General features: G+C 57.3%; 6 protein-coding genes across 6 annotated transcripts; 4 read left to right on the top strand and 2 right to left on the bottom strand.

The window, feature by feature from the left end:
• Positions 1-1,075: 1,075 nt before the first annotated feature.
• On the bottom strand, positions 1,076-3,081 carry BX661DRAFT_184109 (major facilitator superfamily domain-containing protein; the record flags this gene model as incomplete). Its single annotated transcript, XM_051536400.1, has 5 exons — positions 2,573-3,081; positions 2,447-2,543; positions 2,137-2,384; positions 1,904-2,107; positions 1,076-1,817 (listed from the first exon to the last, which is right to left on the bottom strand). Coding segments are annotated over exons 1-5 (1,318 nt in total), but the record flags the coding sequence as incomplete, so codon positions are not given.
• A 2,135-nt stretch (positions 3,082-5,216) lies between these two features.
• BX661DRAFT_171733 (ATP-dependent RNA helicase eIF4A) lies at positions 5,217-6,325 on the top strand (the record flags this gene model as incomplete). The annotated part of the gene is given in 2 exon segments (XM_051533730.1): positions 5,217-5,343; positions 5,355-6,325. 2 exon segments carry the CDS (start codon positions 5,217-5,219, stop codon positions 6,323-6,325), a joined length of 1,098 nt encoding a protein of 365 aa, XP_051390687.1.
• Positions 6,326-9,461: 3,136 nt separating this feature from the next.
• Positions 9,462-10,427, top strand: BX661DRAFT_184104 (uncharacterized protein). The gene is made up of 2 exons (XM_051536399.1): positions 9,462-9,491; positions 9,516-10,427. Exons 1-2 carry the CDS (start codon positions 9,482-9,484, stop codon positions 10,256-10,258), a joined length of 753 nt encoding a protein of 250 aa, XP_051390686.1. The 5' UTR covers positions 9,462-9,481; the 3' UTR covers positions 10,259-10,427.
• An 840-nt stretch (positions 10,428-11,267) lies between these two features.
• Positions 11,268-13,341, top strand: BX661DRAFT_34507 (MCM2/3/5 family-domain-containing protein). The gene is made up of 2 exons (XM_051539094.1): positions 11,268-11,347; positions 11,402-13,341. The coding sequence occupies exon 2, from the start codon at positions 11,491-11,493 to the stop codon at positions 13,246-13,248; it is 1,758 nt and encodes a 585-aa protein (XP_051390685.1). The 5' UTR covers positions 11,268-11,347; positions 11,402-11,490; the 3' UTR covers positions 13,249-13,341.
• Positions 13,342-13,434: 93 nt separating this feature from the next.
• BX661DRAFT_199055 (uncharacterized protein) lies at positions 13,435-17,373 on the bottom strand (the record flags this gene model as incomplete). Its single annotated transcript, XM_051538291.1, has 3 exons — positions 13,435-13,744; positions 13,788-13,864; positions 13,996-17,373. 3 exons carry the CDS (start codon positions 17,371-17,373, stop codon positions 13,435-13,437), a joined length of 3,765 nt encoding a protein of 1,254 aa, XP_051390684.1.
• A 245-nt stretch (positions 17,374-17,618) lies between these two features.
• Positions 17,619-18,665, top strand: BX661DRAFT_154419 (uncharacterized protein; the record flags this gene model as incomplete). Its single annotated transcript, XM_051533258.1, has 3 exons — positions 17,619-18,003; positions 18,101-18,189; positions 18,347-18,665. Coding segments are annotated over exons 1-3 (447 nt in total), but the record flags the coding sequence as incomplete, so codon positions are not given.
• Positions 18,666-19,045: the final 380 nt, after the last annotated feature.

Raw genomic sequence — 19,045 nt, 5'->3', positions numbered from 1 at the left:
CAGCTGCTTTGTTGCTGGTTGTTGAGTATACCGTGCACAAGAAAAAGGCTGCGTAAAAAGCTAGAAAGTATTGTGGGCCTTGCTGGCGAATTAACTATTTCAAAGTAATAAGACGGATAGATTGGGGTGTTGCTCAACAGCGATTAGTCAATTTGTCGCAGACAAAAAAGAGGTGCACGAGAAAGTGCATTATTGTGATTGTGACATTGCACAAAAAAATTAGCGGGCTTTTTTTGTGCAATGGAGGGAAATTGTACTTGCCTGTTAACACGCTGAGTGCAATCGTCAATATTTTTGGCGGTTAATGCGGAGGTGATGTTGAATACAAGTTCGCTCGTGTCGCAATTAGTTGGAGAGCCTAGAGAAACCGATTGAGACTCTACTTTGAAAACAAAAAGGTCGGATGATGCAAATTGAATAAATAATCGATTAGCATTCAAGAGTTGTACAAATAAATAATAATAAAAATGCTTAATTCAGGACAACGAAGACTCCAGTAAATAAAATGAAGAGCTTGTATGTGTGTTGTTTATATATTTGCATATTTCCAGCCGTACCCATCGCAATGCCTCTTTAAAATTGGAGTGGAATGCGAGCAAGCAATGTCTACTTGTGGTGAAGCTTGTCGAACACGTCGAATCCTTCTTATAAATGAGCGCGTTTGATGTGCGTGTTATGATAGTTAGGTTAAATTGGTGTTCGCGCGCTTACCCTGTAGAGAAAATGCTATAAAGTAAGAGGAAAAGAAAGTCAATGCAATCGCAAATATTGAATGGAAAAAAATAAAGAAGCAAAACGTAAAAGCAGAGAGGATGTGAAATTATAAAAAAAATGTCTTTTCTTTGTCGCACGCGGCGGATTATGAAAGATGCACCCAGCAGGATTGACCGCCACGACTCAGCATAGCATAACCATCAAATGCGAGTCGAACCGAAAATATGTTTTGCTTTGATGAATTTCATATCAGATCAGATGGAATTATTTTATATTGTTGTAAAAGTTGTGCGAGTAATGCTGCACCATGTTTTGTTGTAGTTACTACATTGGTCTTGCGATCGGCACGCTTGCCACCTACGCAACATAAACACTTGGCCCAGTTTGTCGTCGTTGTCGTCTTTAGTCTTTTCAAACTGGCCAAAATGCTTCCCACACTCCTCACGCCCAACAACAACCAGCACCAGCACACAACAGAAAATGACTCCGATTAGGATGCCCTGAATGCGACCGTAGTTTGGAACCTCTTCGCCGTCGCGCAGCTCTGGAAGTGGGTTCTTTTCGCCCAGAGTTGCCTCCATTTGGCTTGCGCTGGCCGATATCAGGTTCCCCAGTTGGTACGCCAAGCCAGGGAATGTTGCGCGGAATCCCTCGGGCGAGATTTCGCTGAGATATACGGGGATGACGCCCCAGGCGCCCTGGACACAAAGCTGCATAAAAAAGGCACCGACCAGCAATTGGCCAAACTTGCTTGGCAGTATCCACAACGGGATAAAGCATATGCCACAAAGCGCACAAATGGCAATGGTTCTGCGGCGGCCCAGGTATTCCGATGTGTATCCAAAGAACATGCCACCGACAATAGCGCCAATGTTGCCAACAACCGTGCCAATAGTTGCCTGCTTGGGTGTGAATCCGTGCTGCTTTTTGAGAAATGTTGGGTACAGGTCCTGGCTGCCGTGCGAAAGAAAGTTCATTGCAGCCATGAGGACAGTCGCGTATATACAGCGCAACCAGTGCCTCTTCAGCATGGCAATGGCAATCTGGTAGTAGTGCTTTGAACTGTCTTTTTGCACCTGGCGGTCTTGCTTCCACACGTCAGTCTCTTTGAGGAAATATGTCAAGGCAATTGTGATAAAGGCAGGTATGGTTGAGATCCAGTATATGCCCGCCAGCCAAGGCTCGGGACAATTGCAAAGTAAAACATTGCAGCCACGAGGCTGCCCACAGCATAGCCCTGCTGGAGTATGCCTGAAAATATGCCTCGACTTTTAACCGGAAGTGTCTCCATTGCCAGCGAGTTTCCCAGGCCCCACTCCCCACCCATCAGGATGCCATATATGGCGCGCAGACCAATGAATGTCGGAAGGTTTTGCGAAAATCCTGATGCGAGCTCTATCACTGTAACAAAAACAGATTTACCATCAATGGGATGCGCCGGCCATACCTGTCAGCAATAACGCCGAATACAAGCGCTCCGATTGGGCGCAACATAAGGGTCACTGTAATTGCCGATGTGATGTCGGATGGTTTTTTGCCAAAGCTCGTGGCCAGCTCTGTGGTGGTCATGGCCACACAGAAAAAGTCAATGGCGTCGACCATCCACCCGAGAAACGCCACGGAGAATGTGTATGCCTGCCGAGGTGTCAGCTTAAGCAAGTGGACGGGTTCTTAGGCGCGTTGCTGGGGTCAGGCCGCTTAAACATCTCTAGCATGTTTTCAAGAATGCCACCATATTTTTTGTCCTGACGGTCTGCAGCCAACAAGGATTCAAGGGCATGGCTGTTATTAGTAACCATGGGCGTATTTTGATTGGGGCTGACGTCTATCTCGTTCGTATTGGTGGGTTATGGTTGACGCTCGGTGTTTGCATACTATTCGCCATGCACGGACAATTGCAAGCTATGTGCCCTGTTGACTAACAAAAAATTGGCAAAAAAAGTATTGATGAATCTCGTACAAAATAATGATATTCAAATTGCACGCCGAAAAGTGACTTTTATATTCGAGTTGGAATGCAAGTAAACAGTACTTTCCAAGCGCAAGTAAACAATGCCCAAAGCTATAGGTATGCTCCAAATTATAGATACTTGGGTGTGTGCTGTTTGGCTTATATCTACTGCATTTTACTGCCAACAAGACTCAAGTTTGCAGCCACCATTTTTCAATGTTGCGGCTGCCATCTTTGTTCCCTTGTTTGAATTTGCTTTATATCAGAATTGAGCGACTTGTGCTAACGTGATAATCAAAATATATACATGTATTAACTTGTCGACACCACTCATCACATCGGTGGCGGGCAAGGCGTCTGAATACAACCGATTTCAATCCTTCCACTGTTTGATATACAATTAGCGGATATAAAAAGTAAGCAAACTATTTGTCAAATGCATATGGAGCACAAAATGTTGCAATCGCAACGTTATCTGGCACCTGTCGAAAAGAAAAAACAAAATAAACGGCGACTGCGGCGCAGCGAGAAAATGTGCAACGCCCATAGTTACATATTTATGTCACCATGGCTACACACGCATATGTCAGCTGGCCCGTTTATCCAAAGTCGTTGTAATGTGCATGTATTACTCCGCTTTCCAACTATTTTTTTTGCTATTCGCATTGTAACCACAAGCATGGAGTTTGTGCACCAGCATCTCTTGCAAATTGTAAAGGACATGTACCAAAATGGCAGCCACAGCGACCAGCATTACGTTCAACGAGCGCTGCTGCCGGGTTTTCAGAGTGGTCAGTGGCTGGTTTAGAGGACGTGTACATTTTGCTAGGGCAAGCGCATACCCAGTCGGCAATGCAGCTGGTTGACCGCGGCGTCACCTGTCTGGTCAGCGACATGCGCAGCCTGTTCAGAGTTTGTCGGTCCGACTTATCAGAACAAGACATGTGCTTTTGCGTTCTTCCGGGCCGCTTCTGCAGCGTGTGCTCGACATCAGAGGCGCAGGGTTTCAGAGGCAGCGGTTGCTACCAGATGGTAAGATTACAAGGATATCTTTTCGTTTAGGCATTGGAATTTCTAGACTGCAGACCATGTAGACACACATCTATATATTCTATTATGCCTGTTAAACACTGCTTGTTGTGTTGTTACTGTGTTGTAGGGCGCAGCAGTTCCCTGTGTGCACATCACAGCGGCGCTGCTTGCTGTTGCGCAGTCGCGGCACAGGATTGAGGAAATGCCGCCGCACGAGCTGGCCTCGCGCTGTTCAGCATCACATGATCGGTAATCAGCGATCAGAAAGATCAGCGAGATTGAATTGGCAAAGAAAATTTTTATTTTTATTTTTTTTGCTGGGGAGGGAGGGCATGCGTGCAAGCATGCGTGTGGGGGAGGGGAGCAGCACATTGTTGCAGCTTTGTGCTTGGATTTTTTTGTTGGGGCAGAGATGCAGGCCAATTCCAATGTCTAGTGCAGAGGCGGATGAGTTTGGCGTGTGGATTTTGCACAACATAGCCTGGCTTTGCGCAAAAGTCACTCGCCATTGGCAAAAGAAGGCACGGGCATCAAACTACATCCATTGTAAACGGCAGACATAAACAGGCATAAACAGGCAGCAGGCACCAAAATGGCAGCGCTTTGAAAGAGGGCAGTCAGCCGAACGGAGAGAGTAGTAGATAGAGGGTTCAAGCTTTCACCGGCTCCGCTCTCTTCTTTCTTTTCTAAACCGAAACTCTTTATTATTAGTCGTTTATTAAACACTTCGTTTCTCCAATTTCGTATTTTATTCTCTGTTTTTAACCGAGGTAACGAAATTTGCAATCAGCCGTCTGAATCCAGCTCCAGCGTATACTTAAAAGAGTAAAAAATCCAAGTTTGAATCCGAAAATGGCCGAGTAAGTATTCCTTTATCCACCCATTTCTCTCGCTCGCTTGCGCTATGTGTGTGTGCGTGTGGTGTGTTTTTTTGGACCTTGATCACAGCCGTTTGTGAGCATGGTGCCACAGAACAGCTACGCTCTACAGTGTAGTGTATAGTGCAGTGCAATGCGGCCTATCTCCGTCGTTGCGCTCGCTTGTTTATTTGTTTTTGATATCTTGTAAACATGTGTGCGAGCAGCAAGCGCAGCCGGGTGCCACAGTGGCGAGCTGTTGTGGCAGCGCTTCTCGCTTGTAATTACCGACACTTGCTATTCTTTTTTGCCGTCTTTTCTTAGCCCGACACCCAGCGTATTTTTCGCTACAGCAATGGCTCTTCCAGTACCGCTTTTTGCTACTTCTGCGATTCTCCTTTGCTATCAAAGCCTATTTTTTGCAGTGTGTGTATGCTTTTACTTTGCACGCCACTACTGTGTTTTATACGGCGGCTAAGCACGCGTTTCTTTGTCTACCCAGCACTATTTTACTTATTGTACTCGCTTGCTAATACTCCTCATTGCCGCGCTTTCTTTGCACAATGCACGCATTAATCTGCATATCTCTGTAGCACTTTCACCGAGATCAATGATAAGGATATCGAGACTACCTTCAACGAGGTTGTTGACAACTTGATGACATGAACCTGGACGACAACCTGCTGCGCGGTATCTACGCCTACGGTTTTGAGCGCCCCTCTGCCATTCAGCAGCGCGCCATTGTCCCCGTTCTCAAGGGCCACGATGTTATTGCCCAGGCCCAGTCGGGTACCGGTAAGACCGCCACCTTCTCGATCTCGATCTGCAGAAGATTGACGTCAGCATCCCCAAGACCCAGGCCCTTGTCCTGGCCCCCACTCGCGAGCTGGCTCAGCAGATCAAGATGGTTATGGAGAACCTCGGTGAGTTCCGCAAGGTCAAAGTCCACCCTTGCATCGGTGGAACCCGCATTTCCGATGACCAGAAGGCTTTCAGCGAAGGTGCCCACATTGTTGTCGGCACCCCAGGCCGCGTGTTCGACATGATGAACCGCGAGATCTTCGACCCCTCGTCGATCCGGATCTTTGCCCTCGATGAGGCTGACGAGATGCTGTCGCGTGGTTTCAAGGACCAGATCCACAACGTCTTCCTGAAGCTTCCCACTGAGGTCCAAGTTGTGCTGCTCAGCGCCACCATGCCCCAGGAAGTTCTTGAGGTCACCACGCAGTTCATGCGCGATCCCGTCCGTATCCTGGTCAAGCGCGATGAGCTGACCCTTGAGGGTATCAAGCAGTTCTACATCTCGGTCGAGCGCGAGGATTTCAAGTACGACACCCTTGCCGATCTGTACGAGACTGTCAGCATCACGCAGGCCGTCATTTTCTGCAACACCCGCAGAAAGGTTGACTTCCTGACCGAGAAGCTGCGCCAGGCCGCCTTCACTGTCTCGGCCATGCACGGTGACATGGAGCAGGGCCAGCGCGAAACCATCATGAAGGAGTTCCGCTCGGGCTCCTCGCGCATTCTGATCACCACCGATCTGCTTGCCCGTGGTATTGACGTGCAGCAGGTGTCGCTTGTTATCAATTACGATCTGCCCACCAACCGCGAGAACTACATCCACCGCATCGGTCGTGGTGGTCGTTTCGGTCGCAAGGGTATCGCGATCAACTTTGTCACGGCTGAGGATGTTCCCGTCATGCAGGAGATTGAGCAGTACTACAACACCCAGATCGACGAGATGCCCGGAAACATTGCCTCCCTCTTCTAAATTGAGTGCGCGTGTGCCCTGTTGTGCATAGTCTGTCTGTGTTTTTTAACACGTTTGGACAGGAAAATAAAATCGAGTTTTTTCCGTTAAGTTTTGGATGTATAAGAAAATTTGATAATTTTGTTTTGTTGTTTTAATTCTCAGACGAGAGAGTGGGGCCTGTGTTTGAACCTGGAACGCAATGGGCGCCTATTGCGTCGAGACATCTTAGGCATCGGATGCCAATATCAAATCCAAATACCAAATACCAAATCCAAATACCAGATCCTCCCCACCTTCCCCTTCCTTTTAATGTGGAATGGGTTAATCTGTGCATCGGAACGCGGGAAATGTTGTATGTTCGCATAGGATCACAATGACATGTCACCTTGTGAGCAGCATGTCAGTTAGTCTTGGATGGGGCTTGTAACTCAACAAGCTATATACGAGCACATGTGTGACCCAGCTTATTGTTTTCATCAGTGAAGATCAGGAGCGCTTCACGCCCATATGTGTGCGTTTTTTTTGCGTTGCGCCACTCATTATTGCCGCGCTGCCAAGTACATCTCGGCTTAAAGGGGGAATGTTGGTCTTCCTTTTCTCTTTTCTTTGTGTGTTTCATAAATTTTCTTTTTGGCATAGCGTCACAGGTGAAAGCACTCGCTTTATATACTTTGCATACTTTCTTTACTTCTCGCTCTTCTCCACCCACATTACTCTTAACATAGTTATAACCCCTCTCTCACTTCTTTAATACCATCCACTCATCCACCCGCCATCAACTGCGCAGACTTTAAACACGGGCTGTCAACTCTAAGCTTTTGAAACTAGCACAATCTATTTATTTCTATTTACAATTCGCACATTTGGTCTCGCACACTGCATACTTATACTTATTATCTAAGCTGCAGCATCTACAGGACACACTCTCACACCTCACACCAGCCCACTTGGCCGGCAGTCCTATATCAAGTTGGTTTTTTCTTTTTCTTTTTCAAGAATTTTGCTCATATTCTTTTATTCTTTGGCGTTGTCAACATTGCAATGAACAGCCCTACAACAGACGCAGTTCCTTCTGCACCTTCATCGAAGACGCCCACTACGGGCATGGCACCCGGCTCCAGACACTTTGGCTTTTTGAATAGCCCTGCTTTTGCCGCTGGCATGGACAGATTTAGGCAGCATTATGGACAGGATCCAGAGTGCAAAATAACGGAAGGATATACGTTTTTGGGCCTGCACAAGGCGAACTTTAGCGGCAGCAGCAACACCCAGCAGCAGCAACAGCATCAGTCCAATAGGGTTACATCAGGGTCCGCGGGAAGGGCCCATGTCAATCTCGACGTTTCGCCTGCGCACAGCAGCTCATCACAGCCTCAGCAGCAGACGCTACGGGCGGTGAAGAGCGCACACGATATTTCTCGTGGAGGTCGGCTGCCACCCCACGCAGTAGCTGCAGCAAATGTAGCAGTAGTAAGCGGTGGTAGTGCAGCATCATCGGCCGCTGCACACATTCCTCATAGCGGGCAGCTCGATAGCGAGTCCACCCTCGACCACCTGCTGAGCTACATAGAAAAGAGCCCATCGGTAGCGCCACATACAGTGCGCGCCACCAGCACCCTTGCACCACCACTATCATCGCTAGCGACAGCAACAACAACAGCATCGTCAGCAGAGCCAGTGCCTATTTATAATTATCAAAAGACTGTAGTCATGCCGCAGTCCCAGAGCCGCGCCAACGGCTGGGACTGCTCGTTGGCCGATAATCAGAAACTCGTGCTTCCAGACGTTGAGATACTGATGGCACGCTACTCGGCCCTGACCAAGATGAGGGCACGCGCAGAGCAGCGCAAGCAGCAAAGAGCCAAAGCAAAGGCCGAAGCGGTGGCAGCGACGAAGGCCAAGGCGGCAGCAGAGGCAGCGGCAGAGCAAAAGGCAAAGGCAGCTACCAGAGCTAAGGCAAAGGCCGAAGCAGATGCCGAGGCTGAGGCTGCAGTTAAAAGAAAGGCTGGTGCAGTAGCCAAGAGGAGGTTTGAAGCAGCTGCTAGAGTCAAGGCGGAGGCAGCAGCGGCGTCGGCGGTAGTCAAGGCCGAGGCAGAAGCTGTGACCAAGAGAAAGGCTGAGGCAGCGACCATGAGGAGGGTTGAGGCGGATGCCATTAGCAATTCTGAGGTGACGGCAGCAGCAACAGCTAGGAGCAAGACTGAGGCTGCGGCAGTGCCGGCAGCCAAGAGCAGGGCCGAACCAGTAGCCAGGAGCAGGGCCGAACTAGCACCTAGGAGCAGGGCCGATTTGGAACCCAGGGGCAAGGTCGAACCATCATCGAGGACAAAGGCTGATCCAGCGCCAAGGACAAAGGCTGAGCCAGCACCCAGGAGCAGGGCCGAGGCGGTGTTTAGAAGAAGGGTCAGTGATGCTGCCGCAGCTGCGGGCGGCGAAGCCCAGGAAGGCAGCAGGCTGAGCCGTGGTCTCGCCACCAAGAGCAATGTTAACATTTCTGTTTCTGGCGCGGACGACCGACGCAGCAGGAAATACGAGTTGGCTGGCGACGCCAAAAAAAGTTATGCAAGCGACAGCGACGGAGGGCACGATCCTACGGTGCTTAAAGGAGAGTCCAGGGCCGACTTTGAGCAGTCTAGGAAGAGGCCATCGTCAAGTGTCATTTTCCAGATCCGGATTCCAAAGAAGTCCCGGGTCAGTGATGCCGATGTCACTCCCACTGGGTCTTCGCCCAAGCGGAGGGCAGACGAAGCAGGGATTGTGGTCGATGGGGAGGAGTCGGCAAGCACCCAGAAGGCAAAGTTAGCTCGCAAGTCTGCTGCCTCAGTAAACAGCAGGGAGCTGCGGCGGCTAGCAACAGCAGTAGAAGCTCTGCCATCACCTGAGCCTCGCCCAGTGTCTCCAACCACGCTCCCAGTGCAGGCACGGTCTCCGCCAGCTCGGGAAGTGGAGAGACGGTCGAGTCGTGACGACAGGAGCAGAGCGAAGGGCATGCTGGAGCGCGAGCCTCGTGCGGCGCGGCCCTCACCGTCACGATCCAGATCGCGGTCGGTTTTGCGGCAATCGCAGTCCCAGTCGCAGTCGCAGTCGCAGTCGCAGTCGCAGCAAGGGGTGCTGCAGTCTTTAGCTACGCCCACGTCGATAACAGCACAACATCTGCCACCAGTGTCGGCGTCGATGCCGATGCCGATGCCGATGCCGATGCCGATGCCTATGCCTATGCCTATGCCGATGCTGGCAGCCAGCAGATTTAGCAACATTACGGCAGGGCTGTCGACGTCGCAGATCGACAGCTTGCGGAAGCAGTCGCGGCAGCTCGAAGACAGCATGCGGCTGCTCAAGCACATTGGCGATGCTGAGCGGACGGTCGGGGGCAAGGTGGCGCTGGAGGTCGTGTACTACCTCGAGGCCCTGACATGCGGCATGGAGGACTTTTGGATCCGGCGGGCGTTCACCTCGTCGGCGGACACGCTCAAGAACCTACTGACGATGCGGAACATCTGCGAGTACGTGTACAAGAAGTGCGACAGCCAAAATTTCCTCATTATTCGCGGGTGCGCGGCGATGATCTCGGCGTGCGTGTACTACCAGCTGACGTCGATATCGTTCGAGCTGGCACGGGAGGCGCAGGACGCTGACGGCGTCAGCAAAGCGGTTGGCGACGCGTCGCAGTACTTTAGCGAGATGGATGCATACGATCAGTGGAGCTGCCGGCTGCTGGGCGCAGCCACGATCTCGCAGCAGCTGCCGCAGCTCTGGCAGCGGTGTCAGGAAAGCAGCGGGCGGTTGGGCGCGTTTGAGGTGCGTTCGGATCTGTACACCGAGAACTGGCCGTCGGTCGCGTACCCGGTGGGCGCGTCGTCGAATCCGCTCGACGTGGCAAGCTTTGTGCGGCAGGTCGGGCGCGAGTGGCTGGGCCGGGCGGGGCTGGCGCTGCGCATACAGGGCCACTGATGGAGTGCGCGGGGTTTGCGTTAATATTATATGGTAAATATATATGGTGATGCGAGTCACTTTTTAATTTTAGTATTGGCATTTTGCAGTGTTTCGAAGGCGGGCAGTTGAACACGCATACATGCTTTAAAATTTTTTATCGTAAACAGAAAAATAAAACAAGGCTTGGAGTAAACGCGAGAGTTTTTCTTGTGCATGAGTGGATGGATGGTAAACAACAATAATAACACTTTTTTCTTTAGCTGTTTCAACCGTTTTCTCTTCCCTCCCACCTTAATTGTTTTTTTTACTTTGTCTTTTTTCTAGTTTCTTGTTCTTTCATTTTTCGATTCCTTAATTCAGTGCATTGCGTTTGTGGTGACAATAATTGCAATATTCGAAAGCCGATATTCAGCCAGCGCCTTTCAACAGCAAGCAACCAAGCGAGCAAGCAACCAAGCAACCAAGCGAGCAAGCAGCCAAGCAAGCAGCCAAGCAGCCAAGCACCAAGCAGGCGGTATATCTATCCCACAACAAGGATTACATTAAAGACAGTCAGTCACAAGCATGAGCGCATTGTCGGCTATCCGGTCAGTCGTCGACTACGACAGCGAGGTGGGCAAGATCTCACAGTTCCTCGAAAAGTTTGTCGACGCCGGCGCAAAGAAGATGGATGCAGAGATGGACACGGAGCTTGAGCCAGCAGAGCCCAGGCACACGTACATGGACGCACTGCAGCTGGTGGCGGACCGCGCAGCGGACGCAGTGGCAATCCGGCTGGACGACGTGCGGGCGTTCGAGGTGCAGAGCAGCGGGGCACACCCGGCATTCACGTTTGCGTCGTCGCTGGCATTTCGCATCGAGCACAACGCCAAGTGCTACGTGGAGCTGTTTAGCCGCGCGATCGATGCGCTGATGCCCGAGGCGGCCACCAGCGCCATGCAGGACGCGGACGCCGACGTACTGGACGTGATCTTCCAAGCGCGGCGCGACCGCGACAGGCGCGACCGCGAGGCGCTAGCAGCGGGCGCAGGCAGCGAGCAGGGCGGCGGCACCGGTGCAGCCGAGTCGTTCCCGGCGGTGCTGACGCGGCGGTACACGGTGCGGTTCGTGGCGCGCGTGGCAGCGCCGGTGCTGGCGGTGCGTGACGTCGGCGCGCGGCAGATCGGGCAGCTGGTGACGGTGCGCGGCATCGTGACGCGCGTGTCGGACGTGCGGCCGGCGATGGTGGTGGCAGCGTACCTGTGCGACGCATGCGGGTGCGAGTGTTCCAGGAGGTCAAGACGCGGCAGTTCACGCCGCTGGCGCAGTGCCAGAGTGCGCGGTGCGCGGCCAACCGCTCGCGCGGCAAGCTGCACCGGCAGACGCGCGGGTCGCGGTTCCTGCGGTTCCAGGAGGTCAAGGTGCAGGAGATGACCGACCAGGTGCCGATGGGCGACATCCCGCGCACGCTGACGGTGCACTGCTACGAGGGCGCCGTGCGCCGGCTCAACCCCGGCGACGTTGCGCACATTGCCGGTGTCTTCCTGCCGCAGCCGTACACGGGCTTCCGTGCGCTGCGCGCCGGGCTGCTCGCCGACACGCTGGTCGAGGCGCACGACGTGCGGCCGCTCAAGCGCCGCTACGACCAGCTGGCGCGCGAGCTGACGCCCGAGCTGTACATGCAGCTGGCCGAGCTGAGCCGCGACGCCGACGCGTACGGCCGCGTGGCGCGCGCCGTGGCGCCCGAGATCTTCGGGCACGACGACGTCAAGAAGGCACTGCTGCTGCTGCTGGTGGGCGCGCCGGCCAAGCGCACGCGCGACGGCATGGCCATCCGCGGCGACATCAACGTGTGCCTTATGGGCGACCCGGGCGTGGCCAAGTCGCAGCTGCTGCGCTTCGTGGCCAAGGCGGCGCCGCGCGGCGTGTACACGACGGGCCGCGGGTCGTCGGGCGTGGGGCTGACGGCGGCCGTCATGCGCGATGCTGTCAGCGGCGAGATGGTGCTGGAGGGCGGCGCGCTGGTGCTGGCCGACAACGGCATTTGCGCCATCGACGAGTTCGACAAGATGGACGAGGGCGACCGCACGGCCATCCACGAGGTCATGGAGCAGCAGACGATCTCGATCTCCAAGGCCGGCATCACGACGACGCTCAACGCGCGCACGTCGATCCTGGCGGCCGCCAACCCGGCGCGCAGCCGCTACAACCCGCGCATGACGCCCGAGGAGAACATCAACCTGCCGGCCGCGCTGCTCAGCCGCTTCGACGTGCTGTTCCTGATGCTGGACCGCCCCAGCCACGACGACGACCTGCAGCTGGCGCGCCACGTGGCGTACGTGCACGCGCACGGCCGCCACCCGCCACGCGAGGGCAGCGAGATCAGCGTTGATCTGCTGCGCCACTTTGTGGCCGCCGCGCGCGCGCGCGACCCGGTGCTGCCGCGCGCAGTGGCCGACTACGTGGTGGGCGCGTACGTGCAGCTGCGGCAGCAGTACAAGGCGGGGCTGCAGGCGCGGGCGAGCGGCGGGCCCAGCGGCGGGCCCCGCGCCTCGGGCCCGGCCTCGGCACGCTCCAACATCGGCAACACCACGCCGCGCACGCTGCTGGCCATCCTGCGCCTGGCGCAGGCCCACGCGCGCGTGCGCGGCGCCGTGGCCGTGGCCACCGAGGACGTCGACGAGGGCCTGCGCCTGATGGACGCGGCGCACGTGACGCTGGACGCGCAGCCGGCGGGCGGGCAGCACGGGCTGTTCGGTGAGCGCGGCGCGGCGCGGGCGGACGCGGTGTCGGCCATCTTCGCCCTGATGGTGCGGCTGGCGCGCACGGCCGCGGTGGCCAGCGGCAGCCTGCAGCTGCTGCAGCTGGCGTACGGCGACGTGCTCGACCGCGTGCGCGACGCCGGCTACTCGGAGGCCGACCTCAGCCGCTGCGTCACGCAGTACGAGGACATCAACGTTCTGCAGGTGAACCTGACGCGCACGCGGATCACGTTTGTGGACGCGAGCGCGGTGCAGGCGGCGCAGTGAGGGCGAGAGGGAGCGGGGGGGGAGCGAGGGCGAGGGCGAGGGCGAGCGAGAGAGGGCCCGAGGTAGCAGAAGGCTGCCGGGGCAGTGGATATCCCAAAGCAGCTCTCGGTTTTAGGCTTAATTTATTATTTTAATTAATCTGTTGTCACATCCATCACCTATCCAATCGCCTATTTAATCACCTGCTCAATCGCCCATTCTATCGCCCGCGCAATCCTCTTCGACCAGCTCGGCCGTCACCGTCACCACCTTGGCGTTGTCCGTGTCCTTCTCCTCGTGCACGACAAACTGGCCGCTCACCGGCCCGGCGCCAGGCCTGCGCGCAGGCGCGGGCCCGACGGCGCGCGGCACCACGGCCACCGGGATGCTCGCGTCGCCGTCGGGCGGCAGCGTGACGATCAGCCGCGAGTCGCCGGCCAGCCGCTCGATGAGGCCGGCGGCGGGCGCGGCATTGGCGCCGGCCACAGCCCCGGCCCGGCCCGGCACCGGCCGCAGGCTCGGCGCCGGGGCCGCGCAGCTTCGCCAGCTTGGCGCGGTACTTGTCGACCTTCTCGGGGCGGTTCTTGCGCTCGGCGATCTTGACCTTCTGCTCCAGCGCCTCGATCTTCTCCTCGGTCTCGCGGTCCAGCACCCGCGGCGCGGCGCCGTGCGCAACGGCCACATCGGCCGGGAACACGGCGTCCAGCACAAAGCCGCAGCCTGGCGGCGGGCCAGCGCGCCAGGCTCGTCGGGCAGCAGCGGGCGCACGACGAGGCGGCGCGTCTTGGCGGTCATGTTCTTGACGACCAGCAGCTGCAGGTCGCTGCTGCGGCGGCCGGGCTCGGCGCACGGCTGCGGTGCAAAGCGCAGCCCCAGTGTCTTGATGTAGAACTTTGTGGGGCGGCGCACCACGGCCTTGAGCGTCGCGGTGCGCGCGCCCTGCGGGTCGACCACGTTGGCGATGGAGATCTGCTCGTTGTAGACGCCGGTCAGCGACGGGCTGAACACAAAGCCGATCTTGCGGCTGTCGAAGGCGCGCACGACGCCGTAGCGGTTGCTGTCGACGAAGCGGATGTCGCCCGACGCTATCGACCCGGTCTTGCGGATGGCGTACATCAGCGCGTCCTCGGCGCGGTTCTGGATCACCAGGTACTTGCTGCAGGCCTCGTCGACCTGCATGTTGCCGACGTTGATGCTCTTCTGGCCGATCTCCAGCTCCGAGCGCCGCAGCGACGCCTGGAGCAGGAAGCGCCGCACCGGCAGCTGGTACGATGAGCCCAGGCTGGCGATCGCGCCGGCCGGCGGCGCCGCCGCGCGCGCGCTGGTGAACGGCAGCAGGCTGGCCGGGCGGTTGACCAGCGTGAAGTACAGGTTGGCGTCGAGCCGCAGCGCGCTGTCGTCGGGCGCCGCGTCCGGGCACAGCATGACGACCACCGGCACCTTGGCCGCCGCCGGCAGGGTTAGCCGCGCGGCTGGCCGCAGGAAGCCGGCCTCGACCAGCAGCCCGACGTAGTTGCGCAGGTCGACCTGGCGCCGCACGTACTCGTCCTCGGCGCCGGCCGACGCGAATAGCGTCTGCGGCACCATGTCCAGGTGCTGCGTGATCTCGTCAAGGATGCGGTGCGCGCGCGCGATGGTGGCGGCGACGGAGGGCTCGGCGGAGCCTGGCTTGGGGGCAGGCCCCGCCGCAGCAGGCGGCAGCCCGTCGCGGATGCGCACCACGGCTGCTGCGGCTGGCCGCGGGCGCGCCGCCACGGGGCCCTGTGCCACGGCGGCGTCGAGGTAGCCGACGGGCGACTTGGGCGCAGCGGCACGCGCAAACGGCACCAGGCACACGTGGCGGCGCTCGACGGCCTTGTCGACGAACATGTCGGGCGCCAGCGAGTGCAGGCGGCGCGCGCCCTCGTCGGCGTCGTCCTGCCTGGGCGGCTGGCGCTCGCGGAAGCGCTCCAGCGTGCTGTGCATCTCGGCCTGGCGCTCCAGCTGCGGCAGGCGCTGCGCAACTGCGCGCGCGGCGGCCGCGTCGTCCAGCCGCACAGGCGTGTAGGCGGTGATGCTGCGCGCGTCGCTGGGCGCCAGCTCCAGCGCCACCGGGCACGCGCACAGGTTGGCCAGCGCAATGCGGCGCACGGCGCGCGCGCGCAGCGGCACGGCGCCAAAGTCGACGAAGTTCTGCTCGCAGCCGTCGACCAGCGTGCGGTAGAACACGTTGTGGAACGCCATGCGCCGCTGGTCGACGTGCTCGCTGCGCACGTCGACGACGCTGTCGTTGGCGCGGCTGTGCACGTTGCGCACGATGATCTGCTTGCGGTACCGCGCGTTGACGCGCCGCGGGTAGATGTCGACGCGCACGCGCACGCTCTGGCGCGGCGCCACGACGATCGGCGCGCGCGTGCAGTTGATGACCTTGGAGTCCACCGCGCACACGACCGTCGCGGCCACCGGCGACGGGTTCTCGACCGTCAGGTACAGCGACTGCAGCGTGCCGACGTCGACCGCGCCAAAGTCCAGCACGCCGGGCGTCACGCGCACGACCGGCGTGCACATGGCCACGGCGCACGGCAGCGACAGCCGCTCGGCCTGCGCACCGCCCGCTGTGCACTCGCAGAACAGCGTGAACGACTGCCGCACGAACTGCCCGGCCGCGCCGCCCGCGCCGCCGCCCATCAGCGACAGCGCCACCGTGCGCACCGCGCCAGGCTTGATCGACACCTCGTCCAGCAGCGCGGCCGAGTGGCTCTGCGCCTGGCTCGGCGCCTGGCTTTGGGCCTGTGTTTGCACCGAAGCGCGCCGCCCGCTGCCGGCCGCCTCGCTGCCCGCCGACGCAGACTCGTCGGCGTCGGCGTCGGCGTCAGACCCGGCCGCGCCGGCCGCCGCTGTCGAGCCCTCACCTGCCGATGCCTCGCCCGCCGACGCCTCACCCGCCGAAACCTCAACCGCAGCCGCCCCGTCGCGCACGCGCACGGACAGCCCGCCCACGTTGCCCTCGACGCGGAACCGCACCGTCACCGGCGCGTCGCCGACGTTCTTGAGCGACACGTCGCGCCGGTACCATACGCCGCTCGTGCACTCGCCAAAGTCGATGTCGCCGGCGCTTAGCAGCTCGACGCGCCGGGGCGTGGCGCGCTGGCTGGCGCGCGCGCGGAACACCCAGTGCCGCGTGCTGCGCGCGTCGTTGGCGTTCAAAAACGCAAAGCGGCACAGGAACTCGCCCACGGCCTGCGGCGTGTACCGCACGACGATCGGCACGCAGCAGCCGGCGCCCAGAGTGCCGCCAATGGGCACGGCGGGCCAAGCCATTTCACCGTCAGCCCCCTGGCCCTGGCCCTGGCCCTGGCCCTGGCCCTGGCCCTGCACCTGCAGCGCCGTGCCCAGCGCCGCCGCGTCCGTCGTCTCAACCACGGCCACGGACCACTCAAGCGCAATCGCCGACGCGTTGCGCACCTGCAACACGCGCTCGTACACGCGCCCGACCACGCAGTCGTCCAGGTACACCCGCGACGTGGCCGGCTCCATCTCCAGCACCGACTGGCAGAAGCTGCCGCGCACGTGCGCTTCGAGACCATCGCCTGCCGCGCGCACGCTCACCAGCCCACTGCATTCAACGAACCCGTGCGTACGCGCCCCCTCGTCGGCCCTGGCACTCTCCGAGGCTGCTGCCGCTGCCCCCACTGCCGCCCCCGCATCATCGGCTGCGCACAGAACCAGCACAGCCTCGGCCGTCTGGCCTGCCGCCAGCGCCAACATCATCTGCTGCCCATCGTGCATCAGGTTCAGCACCTCGCTGAACTCGCGCTGCGCCGCCGGGCTGCACACCACACGCAGCTCACCTGTGCCGTCCGCCAGCTCGCACGAGACGTATGATGCCCGCTGCTGCGCCGATACTGCGCTCCAGTTTGCGTTCTGTTGCTGCACCCAGATCGACCCTGCACCGCCGCTGGTGACGTCAACCACAACATCCAGCTGCCGCCCGCTGTCGTTGCTGATCCAGAACGGCACCACCGTGCTGAGCCCGTTGAGGTACATCTGGTCCACATGCGTGCGCTGCCCCAGCCCGCGCACTGAAAACAGCCCCTGTGCCGACCGCTCCCGGATCTGGTAGTTGCCTGGCTGCTGCGCCAGAACGTCTGTCTCTTGAGATTCCATGTGCGACGAGCATACAGCCTGCCTATATATATGTGTGTGTTTATATGCAAGTGTTTGGCAGTAATTTTTGAGGTTTGCGGTAGCTAAATTAAGAAGGCGCTTCCGTCACTTCCAAGGGAAAGTATGAATTTTGCCGTTGTTTATTTTCGAGTATAGATATAATATAATATATAAAATATAAATGATAGTAAGGTGAAAGTGAAAACAAGCAAGCAGCCTGCAATGATTTTTTTTTACCCCTCTCTCCCCGCCATTTTACTGCTGTAGAAAATAGAAAATAACAAATTTTCAAGCTGTGCTCCTCTCCCTGTTTCGATAGTATTTCATTCATTTTTTCTTTCTTCTGCGCCGTGCAATTTACCCGCTCTCAAATTTCAAACTCTTTTTCTGTTTTTTTTTTTTCTTCTTTTCTTTGCACCCTGCATTCCTTTCTTTTGTTATTTATTTTTTGTAATCTCAGCCAACCCTTACTTACCTCTCCTCCCTTATTTTGCCTTTTCGTCTTTTTCAATTCCAAACCACCGCACTCAACATTCAACACTCACCACCACACGCCGCTGCTGCCGCCGTCGTCGTCGCTCTTAAATTCATATGAGCCAAGAGGATATTGCCGACGGCTTTGTCCACTGGGTACGTATCACGAAACACTGCAACACTGCAACGCTGCAACACCGCAGTCTAAATCCTCAATGCCAAAACCATTAACCAAGCAAATTTGTAATTGTAGGTTGGCACATTTAATGCCCTGAGCAAACCCGTCACCCAACTCAGCGACCTGACAGATGGAATCGCCCTCTTTGAAATTTGCGCAGAAATGTAAGCCCCACAGCCAAACCAAGCCAAACCATGTTCTCCGCTTGTTTGTTTGGGCATTTTTGAATTTGTATGAACAAACAAACAAAGACGAAACCATACCCCCCCTGATATTCTCACATGTGCTTCCCCCACCCGCTTGCTCAATTCAATGCTGTAGTGACCGCCAATGGTTCAAATCCATACGATCGGCCGATATCGGTGACAACTGGGTCCTGAAGATGAACAATCTCAAAAAACTGTACAAGCTCGTCACCCAGTACTACGAGGACGTTCTCGGCTACCCTGCCTCAAATCTGGACGAGCCAAACCTCTCCGCCATCGCCAAAAACGAAGACCCCGAGGAGCTGCTCAAGCTCTGCCACCTGATCCTCACTCTGGCCGTCCAGTGCGAGCGCAACCAGGTCTACATAGGCAAAATCATGTCGCTCGGAGAGGACGACCAGCGTTGTCTGATGGTCTCCATCGAGTCTGTTCTTGCCCAGCTCGGGAGTGCCGAGCCCGACGCCGAGCTCGACTCCCAGGACGTCGACATGATGGATGTCCACCGCGACAACGATGGCGTCGACCCCGTCTCTCGCCTGCAGGCCGAGCTGCTAAAGTCTTACGCCGAAAAGGACGAGCTGGAGAGATCCGCCCAGGACCTCAACATCGAACACAAGGTTGTCCGGGACAAGTACGAGGAGATGCTGGTCCTCAACGAGGAGCTCAAGATGCGCATGGAAGACCTTGAAAAGTCCATGGCCAGGGCGGACAAGTCCGGCCGCACTGACTTTCTGCTGCGCACCGAGATCGAGAACCTGAAACACGACCTGGAAAAGGCGGACATGCGCTCCCAGGACGCCGAGCGCGTCAACAA

The sequence above is a fragment of the Kickxella alabastrina genome (assembly GCF_025024165.1).
Source record: "Kickxella alabastrina strain RSA 675 chromosome Unknown BX661scaffold_15, whole genome shotgun sequence".
Classification (NCBI taxonomy): Eukaryota; Fungi; Kickxellomycota; class Kickxellomycetes; order Kickxellales; family Kickxellaceae; genus Kickxella; species Kickxella alabastrina.
This window is presented reverse-complemented; position numbering and strand designations above follow the sequence as displayed.